The following is a 24,923-nucleotide window of genomic DNA, read 5'->3' as shown; positions in this document are numbered from 1 at the left end:
GAGATTAAATTAGGTTGTGTCTGGATGAAGACAACGAGGAGCAATGAGACGGAGGAGTTATGGTCGCTGTTGCCAGATGAGGTGGCTGTAAATTGGCTGGCTCAGGTGTCGAGATTAGACCTCGTGGCCTTATCCATGGTCTCCAGGAGACACCGGTTTGTCCCAGAATCCCATGAACTCAGGGCCATGAGATATCGGATTGGTACCGTCGAGCCATATCTCTACGTATTTATGCACATGTATCCAGATCCAAGCCCACGGTGGTTCGTCCTCCACCCCGTGCAACGTCGGCTCAAACCGGTCCACTCGAGCTGCTTATATCAGGCCCCGGAATCAGGATCCTGTTTCGTGGAGACGGACTGGGGGATCTATACTATCGGTGGACTCATCAACGGCAAACCCACATCGGAAGTCACGTTTTTTGACTGTATCAAGCACACAATTTACCGCGTTACCCCCATGAAGATGGCTAGGAGTGGAGCATCGGCGAGTTTGATAGACAAGAAGAAGATATACGTGTTTGGTGGGTGCTGGGAGGGAGGATGATGTCGCTGATTCCTCAAACTGGGTTGAAGTGTTTGATTTGGAAACCGGAGCTTGGGAGTTTTTGTCTGTCTTTACCCCCAAGATGCCTCTCAAAATCAAACAAAGCGTGGTGATAGTTATACCAAAAGACGACGAGAAGTATGTTTACGCGGTGGATGAGGATGGTCAGATCTTTGCCTTCTCACCAAGTAATCGTACGTTTATGACAAACGGAACAACAGAGTCTAACCCTGAAACTAGAAAGGATTGGTTGTTAGCCGAGGCATTGTTCTGCCGTGGTATCGCCGGGAAATTACTTTGGCGTTTACCCAATGAGACTCTCAGGAAGGAAGTGAATGGTTTGGATGAGCTGCAGCAGCAGCAGCAGCAACACTCTTCTGGTTTTGATATCATCAAAATCTGCGCCTTCTCTGTTGACAGGATGGCCATCTTCTGGCAAGCAGCACCCCGCCGGCCTCAAGGTTCTGATCAGAGTTTGGAGCTTTGGTATGCCGAGCTTTCCCTGACGAGACGCCAAGGAGCCGAGGGATGGTGGGAGGTTTGGGCGAACGTTGAGTGGTCTGGTGCTGTCCTCTCTGACTCGTCACATACTGGCCTTAACTTGTTATACGCTGCTTCTGTCGATGCCTGAATATTTCTCTCGATGCTTCTGTCTATGCCTGTCCTCTCAGACTAGTGTCACATAGTGGCTTGTTATTAGTTTAGGAATCTTTTTTTTTTTTTTTTTGTTAAAAAGTTTTAGAGATTTTATTATGTACTAATTTGCAATTAAGCCAGAAAGCTTTACTTTTATGCTCAAGGAATCAAAGTACTTTCGCTTTTAATTATGAAGATAACAACATCCTGACTCTACAGTACATCAAAAAAAATGTATACATCTTACTGAACTAATTCCAGTAGCAAGAGTGCATTTGCCTTTTTCCTCACAACGACACCAATGCTCTGGCTATGGCACCACGATCCATGTAGTTTAACAAGTTGATGATGCAAAAACATCACCTAGTAACCTGAAAAAGGTTTTTTATGAAGAAGATAGTACATAGACTGAAGAAGTAATCAAGAGTCTATTGTCTCAAACTCCCAAACTCATTACAAAAAACAGAACATGTTTTGGATACAAGACCCTAGTTAAATATTTAATAGATACAGATTCCTATTTAGCTTAAGTAGTATCATGGATTTACAATCGATTGGTCTTGCGTCCTCAGGCTCTCACTTCCAGTTTCTTCTTGATTAAACCGATCTACACTGTTTATGAATATCCCTAGCAAAAGCAAAAAAAAAAGATCGAACTAGTTCTTGATATGGACAAGAAAGCCTTTTCATCTGTGATCATTCGAGCTCAAGGATTTGAGATTTGTTTTACCTATAAACCATATTGCAGAGGCTAAGAACAGAATCGATGTAAGCATCAACGCGGTTTTTCTCCAACTGTTGATGTGATCCTGCATGCGTATACAACAATGGAGCATTTTAGCTTTAGGAAAGTTCTGAGTTTATTTTCTTCCAGGATTTGATATTTTTACCTGAACGATACCGACAAGAGGTGAAGAAGGAACATCGCCAAATATGTGAATTGCGACTGTGGAGATAGCCATTGATAATGGTCTTAAACTTGGCTTCACACAATGCAAACACACATAATTCACTGGAGCCTGAAGAAGAAGAAGAAGAAGAAGAAGAAAGATGAAGCTGTTCTTTATGAGCAGTTTACATTACAACAACAATACAATATACTCTATCAGAGTTTACTCTTTACCTGTGTAGCAAACACAAGAAGCTCTCCTAAGGCAAACAGTGCGATGAAACCGTACAAACTCTTTAGGGTAAATGCAGCGAAGCAAAATACCGCCCCGAGAAATGTTGCTCCGGATAAGAGCTGAATCCAAGAGTAAGAGATTAAAAAAAAACCGGCGTAATCCGAAAACTAGAAGAAAAGCTCTTTTATTACCTTAAAAGCATTTGGGATTGTAGCAGTGACACGATCAAGTACAAAGCCTCCTGATAATGTTCCAACGATCCCACAAATGATAGTTACAGCCCCGAAGATCATATCCGCGTTTCTCTGTCAAGTTACAGTTATTGTAATCTTTCATGAAACAATAAAAAGACAACCGATGAATGACTGTTTTACCATTTTATAAATATTATAACCCGCCTTTGGTCCCCAATATGAGTATGCTCCTATTACAAAATTGTATGATACATAACCTGTTTAAGGCAAAGTGGATGTATCAAAGAGTGTAAGAAGACGAATAGAAAAAGAAAGAGGAATACATTACCTAAGACATTGACAACAAAGACCTTCTCTTTATACAGAACCTTCATGTCTTTCGCAAATCCAGTAAATGATTTCAAAACCGCATTCGTATAACTTGACCTATATATATATATCATAGTTGAAACAAAGATTCGATAAATATATATAAGCATATGGAAGAGAATAAAGAAACAAAGATACGTACAATGAAATCTACTCACTTGCTAGTTTCGATAGAGACCTCAAACTGATCATGCTCAAGCTCATTACCAACCTGAAGACGATTGTCGTTTGTCAATGTCTCTGAGCCTGCAAAAGGCAAGTGTCACTGCAAAATTGTATAATCCAGAGTACAATTACATTACCATAGAAGAGAGATTATAAAACTCACCAGCTGATGGAGTCATTACTTCAGTTGATCTAACCGTCTTTATCGAATCAGTAGAAGGAAACCCTGTTCACTATTTTCTCAAATCAATATCTTTAACAGTTCATGCTTAATATAAAACATAAGACAAGATTTGTTCCTAACCTTTTAACTGCAAAGGTTTCATTACAAAACCAAGAACAGCAAATGGAGCCATTAAAACAGCTTCACCCCAAAACGCGTACCGCCAACCAAAATGTTTCCCGACCTAAAAGCATCAACAAGGAATCACACAATGCGACTCGTTTTTCTAAAGAGTTTTTGACAACAAATATAACTTACATATCCGCCATAGACATAACCAAGAGCAACACCACTTGGTATACACATGTAAAACAGTCCAAGCCATGCAGCTTTCTGGGAAAAAAACGGTTAACAAACAAGCTTGTAAAGAATGGTGCATTTGGCTTCACGAGAAGTGCAAAACAAAAGATCAAACCAGAGACCTGTTTCTGAGGAGCATTATCATCTATAAATGGAGCTGCAAGACTAATGAAAGAAGCTTCACCTACACCAACGAACCTACGAGTAATAATGATAAGAGTATTTGCATTCAATGCCAAAACGTTACATAATAAAACACCAACACAAAAACCAATCATATGGTGTAGAGAAAAAACAGAACAACTTACATACGGCATAAGACGATAAACCAAAAGGCAAAGGAACTGCCACAACCAAGAACTGCAACAGTCCAAACAGTTAAACCTACTCCAATAAGTCTAAAAGGATTGAAGCTGCACTAAAAACAAAACAAAAAACACTTCAATAAGTTTGAGACATTAGAAGAGGGAAACGAAACAAACAAACAAAAAGTTCTTCTGATCACCTTTTTGCCAATGAAGCAAAGATTGGTGATGCAATAAGAAGCCCAACCATAAATGAAGATGACAATACACCATCTTCGAAATTACTTAGGTTAAAATGTCCCCTAAAATACGCAACTTTTAGATCAAAACAGCCAAAGTAAAAACAGAATAAAAAGTTAGAAAATGAGTAATCCATCAACTTTTAATATATTACTGAATTCCAGTTGCAAGAGTGCATTTTCCCTTATCATTACAACTCCGGGTACTTCCGTTGACACCATTGCTCGCTATCGCACCACGATCCATGTAGTTTAACAAGTTAATGATGCAAAAGATCACCAGTAACCTGGAAAATGTTTTTTGAGTCTATGTATGTCTCAGAGTCCAAACTCATCACAGAAACCAAAAAGGTAAGTAAAAAACAATATACATACCAAACGGGAGAAAGAAAGGAAGATTCGACGATTTCTATGCTTCGAACAGTATGTAACACCGCGAGAGGAGTTGATGAAGAAGGAGAATCACATCTCAGCGGCGCCTCCGTCGCAGGAGGAAGACAATCTTCTTCTTTGGTCACCATTTGATAATTTCAAATAAAGTTCTTAGCAAAAAGAAAAGGACCAAGCATCACAGTAATCTTATTATTGGACTTGCAAAAAAAAGTGAAACTTTATTAACCAAAGGAGCTACACGTGAATAAAGAAATATTCTTTTCTTTGTTTCTTTTTCTTTATTATCCTCTCTATGTTTTACCCAGCAAAAAAAAAAAAAACGAATCAAGCTTTCACTAACTTGGGAGGTTTCCAGCAGATTCTTGAAGTGACCCCAATAAAGATAATATTACTAATTGTACAATTCCAAGAACAAAAGATCCTTAATTTGAAAACAAGAGAAGAAGAAAGATTAAAACTCTTTTTTTTTTTTTTGCCCCAAGCGGCCAAAGAGATTTAAATGAGGTAACACTAAAAAAAAAAGATCTGAAGTCCTAAAAGAAGACAAAAGAGCAAAAGGATGCTTCTAACTTTTTAACGGCTTAGCTTCTTCTTTCTCAGTCTTTCTCTCCTGTCTTCTTCCTCTAAGAGCTTAAGTTCTCTTTCATCTTCCTCCCTTGCGATTCTTGCACTGCATTTTAAACAATTCAACATGAATCATCGTTAAGGAATATCAAAGAAACAAATAAATGAAACTTGTGACCAAGATACTAATATGTACCTTCGTCTCTCTTCCTTTTGGATATCTTCAAAGCCTGCTTCCATGTTTATGTCATCATCGTCATACCTAGAAAAACGCTTGCTGGGTCTGAAATGGAAACACAAAACCCATATAAGTATCAGGAGACAAGTTAGTAATGGATTTGAGACTAGGAAGAGCAGTACTTACAACAACTGTCTAAGCATGTTGAATGCTTCTTCATCCTCCGACCTTGTTGCAGGCTTCTTCTTCTTCAGCAGCCTCCTATCATCTATATCACGTGAGGGAGGTCTCTTGGGCGCTGGTTTACTCATCATCTATACATATTATTTGACAAATTAGTGCCCTGCTAGAGAAAAGACATAAGAGAGAGAGACGTGAAAGATCATGATCATGATCATGATACCTGGTGTTTGGAGGTAGGCACTGATTGTTTTGGTATCATTCGGGGTGTGGCGATGTCACGAGAAACCTTTCTCTGTTCTACTACCCGTTGCCTAGGATCCGATGACATTGGTCTTGATGAGGACGGTCTCTGAGCATTTTGAATAGAACTCTTTCCCGCCAACATGGAGGGTCTTCTTTCCAGTGAAGTCTTAGAAGGCAAAGGTCTTGCTATGGCCGCTGACCGACCAGGACCGACTCCATTGCTACTGCTCATCTGTTTCCTATGATCGACTGGCACTTTCGCAGGAGCTGGTCTTTGGGAATCTGATCTGGAATTTGGTTGGCCATTCCGGCTAGCTGATTGACCATTACGATTAGCTGATTGACCATTCATTGTGGAACATGAACCTGGTGGCCTCATAGGTGCTTGACGGTTTGTCGAGGGACCTGGTCTCTGGCTGCCTGATGACGCTGCCCTTTGTTGCATTTGGCTACCAGCAGAAGGCGGTCTTGAATTTTGCATTTGGCTGCCTGAGGAAGAAGGTCTCCCTGTAACAGCTCTCGACTGCATTTGGCTGCCTGAGGAAGCCGGTCTTGAATGATTCATTTGGCTGCCCGAGGAAGGAGGTCTTGAATGATTCATTTGGCTACCAGAGGAAGAAGGTCTTGAATGTCCATTAGCTGAAACAGGTCTCTTCTCCTCACGAGGAGGACCGTGAGCAGTTCTACCATTGGTACCTGATGATTGTTTGGGCCTTGCTGATAATTGAGCAGATCGAGCCTCTTGAACATCAGCAAAAAACCTGTATAAGTTATCTCCATGAAAATGGTATGCTTTAAAGAACACAGAATAGCAAACAAGAATTTCAGAAGACACAACATACCAGAATTAGGAAATGAGCCACTTCGAGAGAGAGATTCCTTCTTCGGAACAGGAAGCTCCGCATCATCGGAAAACAAAAACGAATAGTCTCGTGTATCCTTAAGAGTCTCAACTTTTCTTCTCACCTCATTCACAACTTTAGGCCGCTTCTCTTGTGATACATTCTTAGTGCCTGAACCTGAAACAGGTCTTTTCTTCTGCACCCCAAAAGAAAAAAACTCCATCAGCAAAAAAATCTTAAATGATAAACACACAAAGAGGAAAAGAGATCAATTGCAAATACCGTTTGACTTGAATTGGACATTTTAGCTGTCCGTAGCTCATTCTCTAGCAATGATTTGCTTTCTTGTATAACTCTTGAAGAAATAACAGGCTGCGAAGGACCAAAGAAGGAACCAAAGCTGCATAAAAAAAAAAAAAAAAAGATAAATTAGGTGATCATCATCATCAAAACACATTCCAGAATACTGTAATAATTAGAAAAAATGTACTTAAGCCAGACCACATACTCGTTATAAGGAAGTTTTCTTCTTCTTTCCTGTGAAGATTGAGCGTTGGCACTTCCTTTCCTCAGGTTCTTCCTCATTGTTTCCTTCAACTTTTCGCGCAACTCGAGATATTCCAATTCTTCCTTTGGAGGTCTTCTTTCTTCTTCCTCCTCCTCCTCGTCATCTTCATACTCATCAAGGTCCTCATCACCGCTGTAATAGTCATCATATCCAGCTCTATCATCAAGGTCCTGCAATGTAAACATATCCGAATCATGTAAAACGGTGTAGCTTGCATGTGAATTCGATGAAAGCACACAAAGAAACAGAAAAAAGATGGGTTTGCTTACCTCTTCATAACCATTCATCTTTGCGTTAAAACAGCCTACCAATTAGCAAATCCCTGCAAACAAAAAAAAAAACTCCATTGTTATCACCAAAGTTCCGATTTTTCAGATCAATAAAATCAATTTCATAAACTTTTGACAAAAACACAAAAAAAAAAAGCCCAGAAAATAAACTCAAATCAATCCAAAAACTGTAGCAATCAAGATTGAACCTTTGACAAAAACACAGAAAAATTACAAAATCGATCTTGTTTCCAGAAAATAATCTCAATTCAATCCAAAGACTGTAGCAATCGAGATCGAGCTTTTGACCAAAAAAACAAAAAAAAAAACCCAGAAAAATCGTGTGGATTCAATCAAAAATATAGAAATCGAGATTGATCTTTTGATATATTAAAAAAAACACAGAAAACTCACAAAATCGATCACCAGATCTCAAATCTGATCGAAAAAAGACTCGAAATCGACAAATCTGATCGAAATTGGATTAGAAATCGATGAATCGGATAGAAAAATTACCTGGAATTGACCTGAAACCGATGAAACGCCGAGAAATCGATGAGATCTGACGAAACCGATGGAGAGAAAGAAAGCGAAACGATTGACAGAGAAAGCATATAGATCTGTAAAGAGAGAAGAGAGAAGAAAAAGCTGCGAAAGAGATAAAAAGAGGAGATAAGGGGGAAGAAGGGTGCGCTCTGTCTCGTTGGGCTTTTTAGGTTTTGAGGGGAATAAAGAGCAAGACAATGGAAACTCGAGGACCCCCTGATGAATTAAACTATTAGGTCTTTTGCTATTATGCGCCATCTTCCTGCGCGCCTCTCACAATTCCTCTCTATCACTTGCCGTTGTTTGTATCTCCCATATCTCTCTTTAAATGGTAACAAATATTTTAACATTTATTATTTTTTGTTTTTTTTTCCTTATTTATGGATTCTTTTCTTTTTTTTTTGTTTGGTTGGTTGGTGAGAAAAAAATTTGGAAATCTTCATTTTTGGTAAAAAAAAAAGAATGAGTGAAATTGAGAAATCTCCTCCTCTTACCTATGTAACTCTTTTATTAAAAAAGTAAAAAATAAAAAATTTACTCAATCTACAAAGTTTTAAAATTTAGATATTACTTTACCTCTTTTTTCTTTATAAAATCTAAAATAAATAAATTATTGTCATCTTTACACCTCTACTTTTTTTAACTTTTGACAAATAAAAAAAAAAGTAAACGATATCAAAACAGCTAAGAATAAATGTAATAATAAACAGTGATACAACAAAACTAAAAATATATATATATATATATATATACGCAGTTTTCATATTTCAATGAATATTTATAGGTTAGTCTAATCTCTTTTTTATTACCTCCAAAACGTCGGCTTATTTCTCAACATTTGGGTTTTTAATCCGTAAGTGTGACTAGTGGGCCTTATAGTTCGGCCCAAATAATTATTTCAAAGAAACGGATCAAATCCAACGGCTGAGACTCATCTTCAAGATCAAAGAGATGAGAAAATGAAATAAATAAATAACTTTCAAAGAAAGCTCTGAAGAAAATCGAAATCGGCGGCGAATTCATCTTTCTCCTTTTTTTCCGGCGGTTATTATCTTCATCGGATTTTTTTACAGGTTCATCTCTCTCACTTAACATGTATTAGATTATATATAGATATCTATGACTTTGTATATTCTTCTTCGCTTCATCCACGGTTTTTCTGATTCGCAAAATCGTCAAATTCTCTGGATTCGTTTTGTGTTCTGGATCTTTCGTTTCTGATTGTATTTGATTATTGAATATAGAGTAATCGGAACTGTTTCGTATTTATTTGATGTCTCGAATCATTTGGATGATCATATATTGATTAATGATTAGTCTCTTGCTTTGATTCAGTGTTATTGTAGATATGATTCTGTGTTTTTGATTACTTGTTTCAGTATTACTAGTGTGATTGAGATTAATCTTAGTTAGAGAATGGAGCTGAAGACTGTGAGAGATGCGTTTGATCGTGTTACCAAAAAGCAGAAGCTTTGCTACAGCAAAACTCAGGAAGTTGTAGATAGATTGTCTCAAGAAATCGACAAGGCGTTGAACACGATTCAGGAGGCACCACCCACTGGCTCCTCAGATGATGAACCACTTCATCATAAGTCTCTTGTTGCTGATCTGAAGAAAACTTTTAAGGAGATTGCACCGACCAAACAAGTGGAAGCCACTCAGAAGGAACTAAGTGGAGCTCTGAACAAATACCTTAAAGCTCTGGACAAAACTCTGAATCCAGACATAAATACGGCTTACAGAAACGTCGAGTTTGATCGTCATGCGCTTCACCAGGTAATAGCTGGTTTTTTCTACAGGCAAGGCATGTTCGACATTGGTGACAGTTTCATCTCTGAGTCTGGTGAGCCTGAGCCTGAGCCTGATCCTTCTGCTACAAAACCCTTCATGGAAATGCATAGGATACTTGAAGCCATGAGCAAAAGAGATCTCGGACCAGCTCTTAAGTGGGTTGCCTCAAACTCTGACAAGCTAAAGCTTGCAAAGTCAGATCTTGAGTTGAAACTTCACAGCCTTCACTTCCTGGAAATAGCGCAAGACAAGGACACCAAAGAAGCTATCAGCTACGCGAGGAAACACATTACTGCATATTCAGATAGATGTTTCCCAGAGATCCAGAAACTCATGGGCTCTCTCTTATGGAACAGAAACCTCGATAAATCCCCATACGCAGAGTTCCTCTCACCCGCGTTATGGACCAACGCTGCCAAGGAACTAACCCAACAATACTGCAACCTACTCGGTGAATCATCAGAGAGTCCTTTAGTTGTAACACTTGCAGCTGGTTCAGAAGTTTTACCGACGTTTTTGAAATACTTGAACTTGTTGCCAGAGAAAAGGAAAGAATGGCAAACAATGGAGCAACTTCTTGTACCTGTGAAACTCCCTGAAGAGTATCGATTCCACTCAGTCTTTGTCTGTCCTGTCTCTAAAGAACACTCGAGTGAAGATAATCCGCCGATGAGAATGAGTTGCGGTCATGTCATTTCCAACCAGACTATCAACAGGATGTCGAGGAATGGAGCAAAGTCGTTCAAGTGTCCTTATTGTCCAACAGAGGTAGATCCTTCCCAATGTAAACAGCTCTATTTTTAGAGTAGTAGTCTTATAAGTCTTTTCACAACTTCTTATTATGCTACATTTCTTAAAGAAGTTAGAAAAAATGTTTGGGATCATGATTTTTTTTTCTCAATATGAGCTCTGCTTTTTGGAATTAATTATCTTTTTGTAGAAAAATGTTTGGGTTTGTGTATAAAAGTTATAGTTCTCTGTACACACGTATGGTCTTTTTTTCTCCTAGTATTTGAACTTTGGATGACAGCACCAACTTTGATCACTTGCCAAGACAAAAAAAACTTACGGATCCTCAGTAAATTTGAACACTTGACTGTAAAACCAAGATCTACGGCTACATTGATCTTTTCAAACGGATGTAGCCGTAGCAAGGCTCAAGCTCAAGGCGTCAAAAGAATACAAATGATACAACCCGAAGGTTTAAAGCTCTTTATGTTTTATTTTATTTTTGTAAGACAAGGGAAGCAATGCCTCCCTTAATTTATTAAAACAGAAACTTAAATACAAACACGATGTGGAAACCAACGCTAGTGGCACAAGCGTACCAGGAAAGACAAAGGACGAGCCTTGCTGATCCCTGTCTATAGTATATTATAATAAATTTAAAAAGGTTAATGTTTGGAGAGCTTAATGTTTGGCTAAAGTATATTATAATAAATTTAAAAAGGTTATTAATTAAGATAATTATTTTAGACTCATTTTGTCCAGTTGATCATTTCAAAACTCTCCACTAACATAAATTTGTGAATTACATTTTGCCTTTTGGTCTATACTCTATACTTAATCTAATACTTGTCCGTGTATATATATACTAAATTAACTAAGGATCTCTTGATACTTTAAAATGAAATTAAATCTTCAGACTTGTTTGTTTCGATATGACATGAACTTTTAGATATAGCCGTGCGCACCATTATTGCAAAGTGGAACGCACCATCGCTATCCAAATTAAACGTACCAAAAACATATACTTCCCACTAAGTGAATAATTTTGTTTTCGCCTTTCTCACTGTTTGACCAGTGTTACATGATTTTTTTCGAACTTCTAGAAGTTTGTACATAGTCGTCGGGCAAATAAAATGAAAACAATTTAACCGAGTTGAGTTTAAACCTCCATTATCTAAAAAAGTTGCCATGTGTAAATATCTCATATCTTGGGTTGAACGTTCACATAATCAACTAGTAAATCATGGGGTTTCTCTACAAGAATTAGTCTATCTAAGAAGTTGAAACTCTTCTTTACTTAGTTTTGGATAAAACTGTACTCCAAGTATCTTTCTAAGAGCATTATTACCAATGGTTACTCATATCGTTGCTTTATCAAAAGTTTAATGAATAAATAATAAAAAATATTAAAAAGACAAGAGAGAAAAGAGAAGCGTTCTTCAAGTTACTCCCGAAAGAAACGATTACTACACTATTGTTACACATGGCGACTTGTTATTAGTTTCTATTTGTTTCAATTAAAATATTATTAATTTTTTTTATTTGAGTAACGTTTTATGACTTTAACCAGTAATGATGGTCTAAGGAGTTTTATATGTTAATATATAGATATGACCGATAAATCGATCTACCTACTGAATTTTCTAAACAAGTATCTATAGCGATTAATTGCTATATACAATTGCGAAAATATGATGATGATGATGATGCATCTTGTGCGTAACGCAAAGCGACACTCATACGAGAGGTGACATTAACAATCATAGTACTACTATATGAATTACTATCATTTAAAAAGCCTATAAAGAGACAAACAAACAGACAAAAAAGAGACAAATTCCGCCGTTAAAATGATTTCCTCAAATCTAATAATTAGCACTGCAATCATATTAATAAGGTTTCTTCTCTATAGAATTGTGTTATTTCTAGTTTATTGTATTGCTTTGAAAATTATTTGTTGACCATCGAGTTTGGATACAACGAATTTAATTAGTGTGTAGCCGCGAAAAGGCTACATCTCGATTTTTAACTACATTTTAGTATTTATAATGTACCACCCATTATGAAGAAGTACACATAGAATATATGCTCTGGCTTAAAAGTTTCACTTTACATTACATAATTATTAAAGCAAAACAATATATAAAATAGTAATTAAGTGAAAAAGAAAAGATAATATCATGTTCATGATTAATGTATGTTAAAACTTAAAAGCAATTTAAATGACTACAAGTTAACAACAACACGAAAGGAAAAGCTAGTCGTATTTTCATTCAAATCGCATATTCATTTCACACTGATGTTTTCTTATCATTTATTACACGTCGTATTTGCTTAAAGCTTATAAGATTTAGTATTTGATACTGTATTTGATAATGGTGGATCCATATAATGGTATACTTCTACATTATAATCATGTTATTCTTGTATTCATCTTCTTAAAAGTTATAGTACAAAAAGCACAAATGTTTTGTAGTTATCACATTGCTAATAACCATTATAACCCCAACTATATATCCACTGCTTCTACTATTACAAAATTGTATATGATGATTGTATCTTGAAAATTGATTGAGAGATCAAAATAGTATATTTATCCCACAAAAAAAAAAAATGGTGACTCATACATTAAAAAAAAAAATTCACTATATTATATTACATGTGAATTTTTTAACTGATTTGGTAAAACCGACTACCAACTTTAAGGTGAGAATTGTATCACATAATAGACTCAATTGTATAAATATATATTCCAAACTTATCATTTGTCCAAATATAACTTCATTTATGCACCACACTATTTGTTTGTATCAGATCATTACACAAAGTTCTTAACCTAAATAATCAAAGGAAAATATATTTATAATAAATATTTTTTTTAAAAACTAGAATCTAGCGTTTTCGAACCCATGCAAGTCACTGACTCTGTTCATATGTTTCCTCACCATCGCCACTTTAGCTAACCTCTCCGCCGCTTTCCAAGCCGACGTCGGAGTAAGTGACTCCAAACTCTCCGATGCCGCCACGTGTCTTCCTCTCAGACCGTTAAGATCCGCTAGCTCAGCGTCTAAGCCACGTATGCACACATCGCTCGTGCTCAAACCGTGCTGCACAAGCAAAGCTCTAGCTGAGGTCAGCAGTCTCTGAGCTCCCGAGTAATGGTTACGCTCTATCAGCCGACGAGACTCCGCCACGGCTCGAGTGCTTACGTGGAGGTTTCTGAGCCGTGAGATATTCGGATTTGTTGATAATCGTACGGTTAGCGGTGTTGGTATTAAAAGCGCGCGATCTTCGGAGTTTCTTGTTTCTTGAGTTGTTGGGTCCACGTAACGAGATCGAACGGTCATGATTTTGTGAGATCTACTACCGGTTAAGGAATTAACCGGTGATTTGATTTCAACCAGCAAGGCTCTTTCTTCCTCCGCGTACATATCACCTAACCGAATTAATCCGGTTCCAAGCCAAGCGGGTCGACCCGTAAGAGAGTAAACAGAAGTTATCTCTCCTTGACCCGACCCGGAAACTAACCCGAGCTCTAACCCGAGATCTTGAACCGACAAACTCAAGTAACCGTTGATGCTTCTCGCAAACGCGTCCTCGGGAAACGCGCGGTTAAACCATACGGTGTGCACGGGGATTCTAGAATGGGCTAATTGGGCCGTTTGATGGGCCTGTCGGTCCGTTAAAACGAAGACGGTGGTGAAAGGGTTTTGCACCCGGCGATCGTCTAACACCTTAACCGCTTTCTTCAACGCGTCGTTCACACTCATCCCTTCTCCGGCGACGGAGCCTGGAACGGTGACGATATCCACGATCCTCCGCGCAGATCTCCTCCCGTTCGCCGTCATCCTCCGTAGCGGCGATAACCGTTTCGAGCTAGACGAAAACGCGACGATCGACAAACGATCCGTATCCCTCAGATTCGAAATCACAATCCTCATCGTCCGCTTCATCGTCTCCAATTTCTCCCCGGAGTTTCTCCCGCTGACGTCTAAAACGGTTACCAAATCGACCGGAGCTCTACGCGCAGATCCACGCGCCGTCGGAAACGGCGGCGATTTCACCTTCATGACCACAGAGCAAGTCTCGTAGCCTTTACCTGACGCAACGACGGCAGATTCCGGTGAGAGCTTAACGTCGACGTTACGATCCGTCAACAATTTCGCCGTTAAAGGTGACGGAGTACTAACGGAGAATCCACTGAACTCATCTCCGCCGTCTTCTTTTTCGTCGGATTCAAGTATGGTGTGGAATCCGGCGGGAGATATCGGAGATGAAATTAAAGGTTCGTCGTCGTTGTAAACTCTGAGAGACTTGTTGTTGTTGTTGTTCTTAATTTCCGGTTTGATTTTAGATTCCGGTTTAGCGTGATTTAGAATCTCAGATCCGCAAACCGGACAAGAAGCAAGCCGGTTAAGATTCGCGGCGGCGCGTGAAGTAACGCAGGGGAAATGAAACGTGTGCGAACACTCCGCCGTGAAAATCGCCGTGCCTTGGCCTGATTTCACACTCTGTAAACAGATTCCACATTTGTTGCTGCTACTCTGCTCAAATCCAAACTGAAAACAATTAGCTAAAATCAAAAAGATTCAAAAATCAAAAACTACAAAAATTCGAAGTTTCTTACTTTGATGAATCGGAGTTTGGATTTGAGAAGGGAGAAGCTCGCTGGAGAGAGAGGATAAGAAGAAGAAGAAGGTGTAAAAAGAGAGACGAGGCTTCTGTTTCTCGGGGTTGTGGTAAACTCTCCGGTGGTGGTTTTGCACTTAAGCTTGGGAGTTCCGGGAAGAGACGGAGTAGGGGTGGCGACGGAGGTGGCTGTTGAAGTACGACAACGGAGGCTGTAAGTTCCGGTGTTGGAATCAGAACGAGGAGTGGAAGGAGTTGAGAAAAAACCGAACCGAGAAGTTGATTTGTGGCGGAAACGATGAGTGTCCGGTGAATCAACAACGTTAACGTCTTCGTCGTTGTATTGGGTAGTTTCTTTGGGTATGTAAGTGCAAAAAGCTCTTCTCCAGCCGTTTATCATATTTTTTTTTGTTGTTGTTGTAAAAGAGACTGAGATTTTTTTGGTTCTCTGATAAAAGAACAGAAGATTTATAAAGAAGATTAGAAGAAACTGAGAATTTGCAGAGAGAGAGAGATGGTGGGAGGAGAGGTTGAATTTTAAAAAGGTGTCTTTTTTTTTTCTTTCAATTATAGTGGAAGATTTGGATATTGGGATTATCTTTGATATTTTATTTTATAGATTTATAAAAATTGACTGACCAGCTTAAAAGCTGTAACTTTTTTTCAAAGTTACTACATTTGTGTAATTACTTTTTTTTTCTCTAAGGTTAATTATAAGTTAATGATTGATTTTGGTATTGATTTTTTGTAAAACATGAACTGATGGGCTACATCCTTGTATTTTGGCTTTATCCCCCACTGATATTTTAAAACCTTTTTAAGAGATCAAACAGGTTGTTTAGCACCTAATTTAAACTCTTAAAATTTATATGTACAGTTAATTTAAGAGTATACTAGATTCGGACCCACACATACGTGCGGGTTGATTTTAAAAACTAAATTTACTAACACATTTATAATTTATTACGTACATGCGGATTATGTTTGTAAACATATTTTTAATAAATGTTATTAACATTCATAATCCAAACTTTTTTTGTATCAGTTTAGTATTTGATTTATTTTTAATTCGGTTTAGACAAAAAATGATCAAATTTGTTTTTGTTATCAGTAAAAACAATAATATTAAAAAATAGTAACAGAAAGATGGTATGTCTAATTTAGGACATAAAATCCATCATGTCTTGTATATGTCTCATAACTATGGTTGATTTTTTTTTTATCTATTATAGAACATAGTTTAATGTTTTTTCTTTTTCTTTTGAATATTGTTTTGACATTTTTGTGTTAGATAAATTGAAAAATATGTTACATAATATATTGGAAGCATTAATTTATTTTAATTCTAACATGATCCTGGATTTTGATTTTTGAAAATTTTTAATCTCATCTTATTCCTCCTTCCATCCCGTTTCCGTCCCATTATTCTTTTCTCATTTCCTCAAAATCATGTTCCTACATATTTAGCACACAAACACGTAATAGTTTGATTCAAAACAAAATAAAGTATTTGATGAAGAAAAATAATTTCTTTGAAACATTCAGTTAATAGAATCACACATACATGCCGTGTCAGTTAACATTCTTTTATCTCTTGTTTTGTACATGCTTATGCTAGATAAGCTGAAGAAAAAAAAACATATTTAAAATACTGTTGTTTTACTTTAGTTGTAACATGTTTTCGGATCCGCACATTTATGCATTGATAAAATGATAAGTTATAAGTAGTTTCAAACGTATGTATATCTTAATTCAGTATCCAAGATTTAAACATACTGTATATATGTAATACATATGTTTGAAATCATAATATAAAATCATAAATATTGTTTACAGATATCTCACAATATATAACCAAATTATATTTTTATACATATATACAATTTTGTATTTAATTGCTCGATTTTAATAGATACTGATTTAAATTATTTCTATAAACATTTAGATGATTTTGTATATTAGGTAACATCATAATTTCTTGTTTCCGGATATATCTCAAAATATAAAATCAAATTAAATAAGTTTACATATATACAATTTCGAAATTAATTGCCCAAATTAAACATATACATAAATATCAAAATTATTGTTTCCTTAAATTGTTTACGCAAAACTACTAACCTTTTTTGAATTTTATTGCAGATGCTTGTTTCGATTCTGTTTGGATACAGGAGTATGGAAAACAGCTCTAAACAGTTAATACATGATCCGAACAGAATTAATCCAGGGCATATAGGATCCGTGCATTTTTATTATCAAATTTACTTTAATGTCCTTTTTGTATTGTATGCTTTTTAATTTATTCATGATCATTTTATGTCATATATTTCAGGATTCATTTTGCCTTGTAAATAATGCTTCCCTTTTAATAGTATAGATAAGTTCTTAATATATGAAAATAAAACAGCTTGTTTAGCACCTAATTATACTTTTATCCCCCACTGATATTTTTAAGAGATAAAGCACCTAAACTAATGTATGTGTGGTAAATTATCTCTCTTAATTATGTATTTTTTTTTACAAATATTTATCAATATGCGACTATTGATTTATTTGAAAACATGATATGTAATAAAATTACGAAAAATATATATAAACACATGAGCTATTTTCGGTAACATCATGCACATAATTGTTTTCTCTTATACTGTGTTGTATTTCTAATAACTAATAGATTAATAACTCCAAAATATACTACTGAAGCTTGTTTAGCTCCTAATCTTAAAACTAAGAAGAAAAAATATATACAAGATTGTTTTAGGCTACGAATAGCAAATTTTGCTAATTTTGTTTTCTGATCACATTCAAATCGTTTTGTCATTTCAAAAATATGATATAACCGCATCGCATCTAAGTCACATCTCTATTCACGATTCTAACTAATCTCTTGTTCTTTTTATCACATTGTTCTCACTTTCAATTCTTATCATAAGCTATTATAATAAAACAAATACATAAGCTATTATATAACCTATCGATCAATCTAGTCTCGTAGCTGGTAAGAGAAAAAAAAAACTCACAAATTTCGATTTTGTAAAAGTCCCCGTCTCATGCAGAATAGGAGAATCATGTGTTACATTTGACCGTTTTTTGTAAAACACTGTTGGATCTTTGACGGAGTAGATGGGCAAATATACTTACATGATTGGGTTAATACAGTGCAGTGAATGTATAAATGCATTATGCATAGATCGATAGATAGAGATAGATTACTTGATTATTGGATCGGTGGTCTATGGATGTGAGCCATTTCACTTGTTTATTATCATCGATCCATGTAAAACATTTAATGTTCGAATCAAGTGTTGATCCGATAAGCCATCACCTGGTGAACAGATAAATAAAAATAAAAATAGACATGTTGCCACCACCATAACAATACCCCAACTACATTTGTTCAGATCTTTATTATTATTGCTGCTACCTATATATAATGCTGAAACTGAGGTAATTTTAGTGAAAATAATACGTACAAAATTGTCTAATTCTGAATAAAAGTTTTAAAAAACTTGTATGTAAAAAGGTGAAAAACTACAAAGTAAAAAACTCTGTAAAGATAGGGTACACGAGTTTGTTATTGTCGACAAAAGGGTACACAAATAAACAAATCAAAAAGCAATTCTAAAAATACATATCTCCAAAGGACATAAGTGTTACTATCAAATAAAAACAAAAGTCGACCTACGACTTATAAAAATCATCAATGCTACTATATAGAATATGGTACGAATTAAATAAAGTGATCGGCCAAAAAAATATAAAAGCAAGATAATAATAATGAAGGCATCAATAAATGTATTGATAGTGAATGGCATGGGAGATAAGGACGAAGATCCCCAGAACCAATTTATTACAGCACAGAGACGCCAAAACAAAACCATAGCTACTGTTTTAGTCTCTGTACTTTTTTTGTGTTCACTTTTATTATTAAGTTGTTTTGTAATGGGTCGGCTCGTTTTCANTGATATAACCGCATCGCATCTAAGTCACATCTCTATTCACGATTCTAACTAATCTCTTGTTCTTTTTATCACATTGTTCTCACTTTCAATTCTTATCATAAGCTATTATAATAAAACAAATACATAAGCTATTATATAACCTATCGATCAATCTAGTCTCGTAGCTGGTAAGAGAAAAAAAAAACTCACAAATTTCGATTTTGTAAAAGTCCCCGTCTCATGCAGAATAGGAGAATCATGTGTTACATTTGACCGTTTTTTGTAAAACACTGTTGGATCTTTGACGGAGTAGATGGGCAAATATACTTACATGATTGGGTTAATACAGTGCAGTGAATGTATAAATGCATTATGCATAGATAGATAGATAGAGATAGATTACTCGATTATTGGATCGGTGGTCTATGGATGTGAGCCATTTCACTTGTTTATTATCATCGATCCATGTAAAACATTTAATGTTCGAATCAAGGTGTTGATCCCATAAGCCATCACCTGGTGAACAGATAAATAAAAATAAAAATAGACATGTTGCCACCACCATAACAATACCCCAACTACATTTGTTCAGATCTTTATTATTATTGCTGCTACCTATATATAATGCTGAAACTGAGGTAATTTTAGTGAAAATAATACGTACAAAATTGTCTAATTCTGAATAAAAGTTTTAAAAAACTTGTATGTAAAAAGGTGAAAAACTACAAAGTAAAAAACTCTGTAAAGATAGGGTACACGAGTTTGTTATTGTCGACAAAAGGGTACACAAATAAACAAATCAAAAAGCAATTCTAAAAATACATATCTCCAAAGGACATAAGTGTTACTATCAAATAAAAACAAAAGTCGACCTACGACTTATAAAAATCATCAATGCTACTATATAGAATATGGTACGAATTAAATAAAGTGATCGGCCAAAAAAATATAAAAGCAAGATAATAATAATGAAGGCATCAATAAATGTATTGATAGTGAATGGCATGGGAGATAAGGACGAAGATCCCCAGAACCAATTTATTACAGCACAGAGACGCCAAAACAAAACCATAGCTACTGTTTTAGTCTCTGTACTTTTTTTGTGTTCACTTTTATTATTAAGTTGTTTTGTAATGGGTCGGCTCGTTTTCATTTATCTTTTTTATCTCTATCCCAACCTTTTTTGTTTGTTTGCCTGTTTTGTTACAGCTTTTAACGTACAATTGCATGCATACCTACGTGTTTGGCTATTTTGTAGTATGTTCCTGGACCAGACATATATTAATATGTGTATGTAGTCTTGAGATACTTTCATAATTAAACTAATCACACTTTCACTACTATTATGGCTAATTTGGTTTCTTGCGTTTCGAAACATACCAAACATATTATTTTCATAATTTCATGCAAATCAAAGAATTTGTGGTTGTCAATTATTTCGAACGTCAAACGGAAAACTCTTTTTTTCTTTTCAACTTAATTAATTTAGGATTGCATTGTTGTGCTCGACCGTAGTAAATTGTATGCCAACAAAAAAATTATTGTATATTATGGCGTCAGCAATACCACTCCAATTTGAACTTCTTATCAATGACCAGAAAGGACATATATATATCATATCTTCTACCACGACGATCTCATTCAACAAGGCTTCGTTCTAGTTAGCTAAATACGCCCTTAATAAGGATTAACGTTTAAAGATCACAAACCAAAGTTATTGTGTTTTGATAACAACCAAAAATATTGTTGGGAATATTTCTCCTAATACTCTATTCATTATTCAATCATAGCAAATGTTTTGTTTCTTTTATAAAGAAATCGAAGCAAATGTTGCACATTCCCTATACGTATGTTGCACAAGATTTTGTGTGTTTTCTAATCCGGCTCCATGTGCTTCACCGAAAATTAAATAAAAATATATATAGTCATGTTTCAAAATAATATTAGACCACTCTAACTATGTTAGTAAAACAAAAACAAATATTGTCAATTATATTTTTTTACTACACCTACCTAGTTTACAACTAGTTCTTTAACAAAAAGAAAAGACACCGTAAGCTAATTACATTTGCAATCAATAACATTATCTCGTACATACTTCTGTATATAATAATACTAAAAAGTATATGCCATAGTATGGCACGGTTATGCAATTTAACTATATGGAATGCCCACATATGACATATACTAAGTAAATCAATACCGTAAGTACTATATTTCAATACATTGTTTATCAGAATACCGTAGAGATCAAAGAAAATGTACCAAATTAAGTCACCCTTGTTTTCACTGATCTACTTTATCCGCTTTGGTAAATCGAATCCATATTATACCAAATAATCATAGACTAATCAGTATGTATCCAATATGCAGTATTACATATATGTCTATGATTTTCGTAGGTCTCTAGAATCATAATTAAATATCACATATTTTCTCTTTCGTATATTGGATGTGATCAGAGACATATTTGTCTCATAGGGTGCAAGACTTGTAACTAGAGCAGTTAAACTTTTTTTTTTTTTTGTCACTGGAAATATATATTGATAAGCTTGTTTTCAACAAAACAAGTAGAATACAAACGTCCAAAAGAGGGAAGCTAAAGCCGGCGGACGACATAATGTCCCCGGAGTCAAGAGCCGAAGGAAGATGAGATTTTCTCGGAAACTAAGCCCATACAAGGGAAACGATATAAAACTAGAAATACAACTCAGAACTTTTAAACTCAAACTCGAAAGAGCATATAACCTTACACCAAGAACAAAAGCAAAGAGACTTTAAACCGAAATCGAGATAGCAACCAAGAAAGCAACGCATCCTCTTCTTTACAAGAAACTAATGAATGAGATTTATCAAAGATGCCCCAGGCCAAACAAATGATAACATCTACCTCCTCCTATCATAATGAGAGCCAATCTCTCCAAACCAAGACCTCAAAACCCGACAAGCAAGACCCATAATTGGAGAACAACTACGCTTGACTTTCGGATACGACGACGACGACATCAACGCCAATGAACGCCTAGATAAGAAGCCTTCCAAAAAGCCAGCAGACCTAAACATGACTCGAAAGCAGAGACAAAGAGAGAAGTCTAACCCCACGTTTCATATCTTTCTCAAAAGCGAGAGAGAGAACACGAGCCGGTTAACACCCACAAAGAACCACCACAACCAACACTAAGAAGAGACACTGCCTGCAACTAAGTAAACTATACCCAATTTCAGAAATCAGAACAAACAAAGCTTCCTCTTGGAACGGGAACAAGCCTAAAAGGAACCGCTGTCTAATTCAAAGGGATAAGGAGAGCACAGAAATACAAAGGCTGGATGACTAAAGCCCAAAACCAACCTCCATCGGCGGCATAGAAACGACTGTATGCACCAGAGCGGGAACCAGATCGAAGTCGGGGTGCTAAAATGGCAACAAGACAAGACTTACACCGAAGATCTAACAGATCCAACCTCCATCCTCTACACGAGAAGCACCCAGACAAATCTGACCACTCAACCGCTTCCACAAAAACTCAGAACCACTACTTGAAGAAGAACTAAGAATCCCCCATCGAGAGCCAAAAGAACTGCAAACCAAAAGCAAAGCTAAAGAGAGACTAAGGTACCCTCTCACGGCAGCGACGAGGAGCGCCAGCCACCGGAGAGGGCAAACGCAGATCTGAAGGCTATTGTCGGTTAGGGCGAACTCTTTCGTCGAGAGAGAAAAAATGTTTTTTTACCTGTAATATGGTACCGAAACAATTTAAACATAACTCACTTTTCTTTAATGCATATAAATAGATTGGATTGCATTATCTCTAGAATAAATTTTTGCCACACCAAATATATCTTAAAAGAAAAAAAAAAAAAATTCATGATCTACAAATAGTCTGAGATGGACTTGGATGTCTAGCTTGTTGAGTTTTAGATTCCACCATGTTTGAAAGATGAGAACTGAGAAGCTTCTCATAATCAGTGTGTTAATCAGATAATTCAGAATTGTAGAGCCGACTAATATATATGCTCAATTACATGTATATATGAATTTCAGACAAAAAGACATAGACATGGTCAAACCAAATATTTGGATAATATAGTTAATTATTCGTATCCAATATCTTATTCTTCTGTCTTCTAACAAAATTGTATCAATCTTAAACATATATAAAATATATGAATAGGAACTAAATTTGAGGAAATGAACAAAATTAAAAAATTAAAAAATGTGTTTTCTTGTGATGGGGTATGCTTAAAATAATGAGTGCAATGAGTAGAAGATTATAAATTTTAAAGATAGTGGTTCGTTTGAGTGTATATTATAAAAATAATTTGACTAAAAACATAGCTTAAGTAGAAGAAAGGTTTTGGGAGACACACCATATGATCTGTCTATGTGGACCGATCCATGATTAGTTATTAATTAAGGCAATTATATTTTTATGTATTGGTCCATTAAAATGATTATTTATTAAAATAGTAACCATAACTACGTATTATTATTACCAGGATATTGGAAAAAAATAATTGAGTTAATAACCTGGTATTTTGAAAATCTACGGGGCAGTTGCACCCACCATATATTTATTAATCAATTTTAATATATAAAATTTTTATTAATCAAATTTAAACCAAATAAACGAGATACAAATAAGCATATTAAATACTGGATTTAGCAAGATTGTTATCACATCGCGTAAAAAATAATGTATTTATTACAATTTAAAAGATAGAAAACATATCATAAAGAATCTCGTATAACTCACTCACTCGAGGTTGTGATTCATTGACGATGGTCTTTGCATGCTAAGATGAGTTTAGTCTATCACACTTCGTATTCTATAAATATTGGGACCAATATTCTTACTATCTCACTAACGTTTAATATACCTCAAGTAATCACTTGACAAAAAATTAAACAAATATCACAAAAATTTCTTTTAATAATATAATTAAATTAATTTTTTTTAAAAGAACAATTCAATACAATAAAGAACTACTAAAAGTTATATATTGTGATACAACAATCTCCTACTTGGTAAAAACTATTTTTTTGTGTGTCTACAAGTAACAACTACTAAAATTATATATTTTGGTTGAGTCAAGTTGATAAAAGAAATTAGTGGTTCGTATGGAAGAAAAGCATTAACAAGACATACTTGATATGTTGACAAAAAAAAGAAATGTGCTTGATATAATTGTTCTTACGAATTGCAAAACAAATCAAAATTAGAAATAAAAGTCAATGATGAAGTGCACTAACCACAAACTCACTTAGAAGTGCTACATTTGTGCAAACCACTTTACCACATGTGATAAGACTCTTAATTTGACAACTGATGTGGAAATATAAAAAAATATTATAATATTCTTCTTTTTAGGTGTGTGTGGGGATGAGGAGTTAGAATATGAATATGAATAGTAACACTTTAGAACAAAAAAATTCAACTCCATCTAAAGTGAGAACTATATATTCTTTTCGTAGCAATCACATTAGTTTGTGTAAATGTAAGAAAAATAAACACATAATCTTAGATGTAAAAACAAAAGTTGGTTTCGGTTTAACATACTTTGCTATAAAGGAAAATTGAATGGATAAACTTTGGAGCACTAAAGACCATATATAAGAGAGATGGTATGTCAAAGATTTAGATATTTAGTCCAAACATGTTATTTTTCTAATATATAGTTAACTCTTGTAAGAAAGTTGTAGAAGATAAATTATTGGGATTAGTGTAAAGTTAATCCAGATTTACACACTTTCTTGTTTTACACATAGAAGAAACCATCATTTGAGATTCCACTTTGTGTGATAAAGGCTCTTTATATACAGGATTACCCATCAATAACCAACTTTTATCCTAATTATCACTTAGAGACTTTTGTACTACCAATAAACAAATCAAAACTTTGCGTATAATTAGACAAAAAGTAAAAGTTGGTCTTCAATTTAAACTA

At 35.4% G+C, this 24,923-nt stretch overlaps 4 protein-coding genes across 10 annotated transcripts; 1 reads left to right on the top strand and 3 right to left on the bottom strand.

Moving 5' to 3' along the window:
• LOC104713713 (probable sphingolipid transporter spinster homolog 3) lies at positions 1,550 to 4,713 on the bottom strand. 5 transcript variants are annotated; one of them, XM_019229543.1, is made up of 16 exons: positions 4,477 to 4,713; positions 4,257 to 4,388; positions 4,063 to 4,164; positions 3,866 to 3,970; positions 3,680 to 3,755; positions 3,516 to 3,590; positions 3,339 to 3,441; positions 3,198 to 3,260; positions 3,028 to 3,115; positions 2,829 to 2,926; positions 2,681 to 2,757; positions 2,498 to 2,611; positions 2,293 to 2,425; positions 2,073 to 2,207; positions 1,913 to 1,991; positions 1,550 to 1,810 (listed from the first exon to the last, which is right to left on the bottom strand). In XM_019229543.1, the coding sequence occupies exons 1-16, from the start codon at positions 4,620 to 4,622 to the stop codon at positions 1,780 to 1,782; spliced, it is 1,557 nt and encodes a 518-aa protein (XP_019085088.1). In that variant the 5' UTR covers positions 4,623 to 4,713; the 3' UTR covers positions 1,550 to 1,779. The 5 variants fall into 5 exon arrangements, with proteins under 5 accessions (XP_019085088.1, XP_010429199.1, XP_010429200.1 ...); XM_010430897.2 differs by having other exon boundaries at positions 2,073 to 2,201; positions 2,306 to 2,425; XM_010430898.2 differs by having other exon boundaries at positions 2,073 to 2,201; positions 2,306 to 2,425; positions 2,681 to 2,730.
• LOC104713715 (protein SPT2 homolog) lies at positions 4,495 to 8,173 on the bottom strand. Of its 2 annotated transcripts, XM_010430901.2 has the most exons (10): positions 7,858 to 8,173; positions 7,342 to 7,394; positions 7,013 to 7,242; positions 6,787 to 6,904; positions 6,505 to 6,700; positions 5,640 to 6,403; positions 5,423 to 5,550; positions 5,255 to 5,341; positions 5,065 to 5,164; positions 4,495 to 4,609 (listed from the first exon to the last, which is right to left on the bottom strand). In XM_010430901.2, exons 2-9 carry the CDS (start codon positions 7,357 to 7,359, stop codon positions 5,068 to 5,070), a joined length of 1,638 nt encoding a protein of 545 aa, XP_010429203.1. In that variant the 5' UTR covers positions 7,360 to 7,394; positions 7,858 to 8,173; the 3' UTR covers positions 4,495 to 4,609; positions 5,065 to 5,067. The 2 variants fall into 2 exon arrangements, with proteins under 2 accessions (XP_010429203.1, XP_010429202.1); XM_010430900.2 differs by lacking the exon at positions 4,495 to 4,609 and having other exon boundaries at positions 4,854 to 5,164.
• On the top strand, positions 8,840 to 10,604 carry LOC104713712 (protein RMD5 homolog A-like). The gene is made up of 2 exons (XM_010430896.2): positions 8,840 to 8,960; positions 9,267 to 10,604. Exon 2 carries the CDS (start codon positions 9,304 to 9,306, stop codon positions 10,480 to 10,482), a length of 1,179 nt encoding a protein of 392 aa, XP_010429198.1. The 5' UTR covers positions 8,840 to 8,960; positions 9,267 to 9,303; the 3' UTR covers positions 10,483 to 10,604.
• Positions 13,134 to 15,647, bottom strand: LOC104713711. Of its 2 annotated transcripts, none has more exons than XM_010430894.2 (2): positions 15,035 to 15,647; positions 13,134 to 14,966 (listed from the first exon to the last, which is right to left on the bottom strand). In XM_010430894.2, the coding sequence occupies exons 1-2, from the start codon at positions 15,434 to 15,436 to the stop codon at positions 13,293 to 13,295; spliced, it is 2,076 nt and encodes a 691-aa protein (XP_010429196.1). In that variant the 5' UTR covers positions 15,437 to 15,647; the 3' UTR covers positions 13,134 to 13,292. The 2 variants fall into 2 exon arrangements, with proteins under 2 accessions (XP_010429196.1, XP_010429197.1); XM_010430895.2 differs by having other exon boundaries at positions 13,134 to 14,951; positions 15,035 to 15,644.

Source organism: Camelina sativa, chromosome 9 (assembly GCF_000633955.1).
Source record: "Camelina sativa cultivar DH55 chromosome 9, Cs, whole genome shotgun sequence".
Classification (NCBI taxonomy): Eukaryota; Viridiplantae; Streptophyta; class Magnoliopsida; order Brassicales; family Brassicaceae; genus Camelina; species Camelina sativa.
This window is presented reverse-complemented; position numbering and strand designations above follow the sequence as displayed.

Excerpts from the sequence above, each read along its gene's own strand:
- LOC104713711 (XM_010430894.2), bottom strand. The coding sequence starts at position 15,436 with ATGATAAACGGCTGGAGAAGAGCTTTTTGCACTTACATACCCAAAGAA. Across the intron at positions 14,967-15,034 it reads CCAAACTCCGATTCATCAAA|TTTGGATTTGAGCAGAGTAG; the intron begins GTAAGAAACTTC and ends AATTGTTTTCAG.
- LOC104713715 (XM_010430901.2), bottom strand. Across the intron at positions 6,701-6,786 it reads TGTCCAATTCAAGTCAAACG|AAGAAAAGACCTGTTTCAGG; the intron begins GTATTTGCAATT and ends TTTGGGGTGCAG. Across the intron at positions 5,551-5,639 it reads TGCCTACCTCCAAACACCAG|ATGATGAGTAAACCAGCGCC; the intron begins GTATCATGATCA and ends TAATATGTATAG.
- LOC104713713 (XM_010430897.2), bottom strand. The coding sequence starts at position 4,622 with ATGGTGACCAAAGAAGAAGATTGTCTTCCTCCTGCGACGGAGGCGCCG. Across the intron at positions 2,426-2,497 it reads CAATCCCAAATGCTTTTAAG|CTCTTATCCGGAGCAACATT; the intron begins GTAATAAAAGAG and ends TCTTGGATTCAG. Across the intron at positions 1,992-2,072 it reads CTCTTGTCGGTATCGTTCAG|GATCACATCAACAGTTGGAG; the intron begins GTAAAAATATCA and ends ATACGCATGCAG.
- LOC104713712 (XM_010430896.2), top strand. The coding sequence starts at position 9,304 with ATGGAGCTGAAGACTGTGAGAGATGCGTTTGATCGTGTTACCAAAAAG.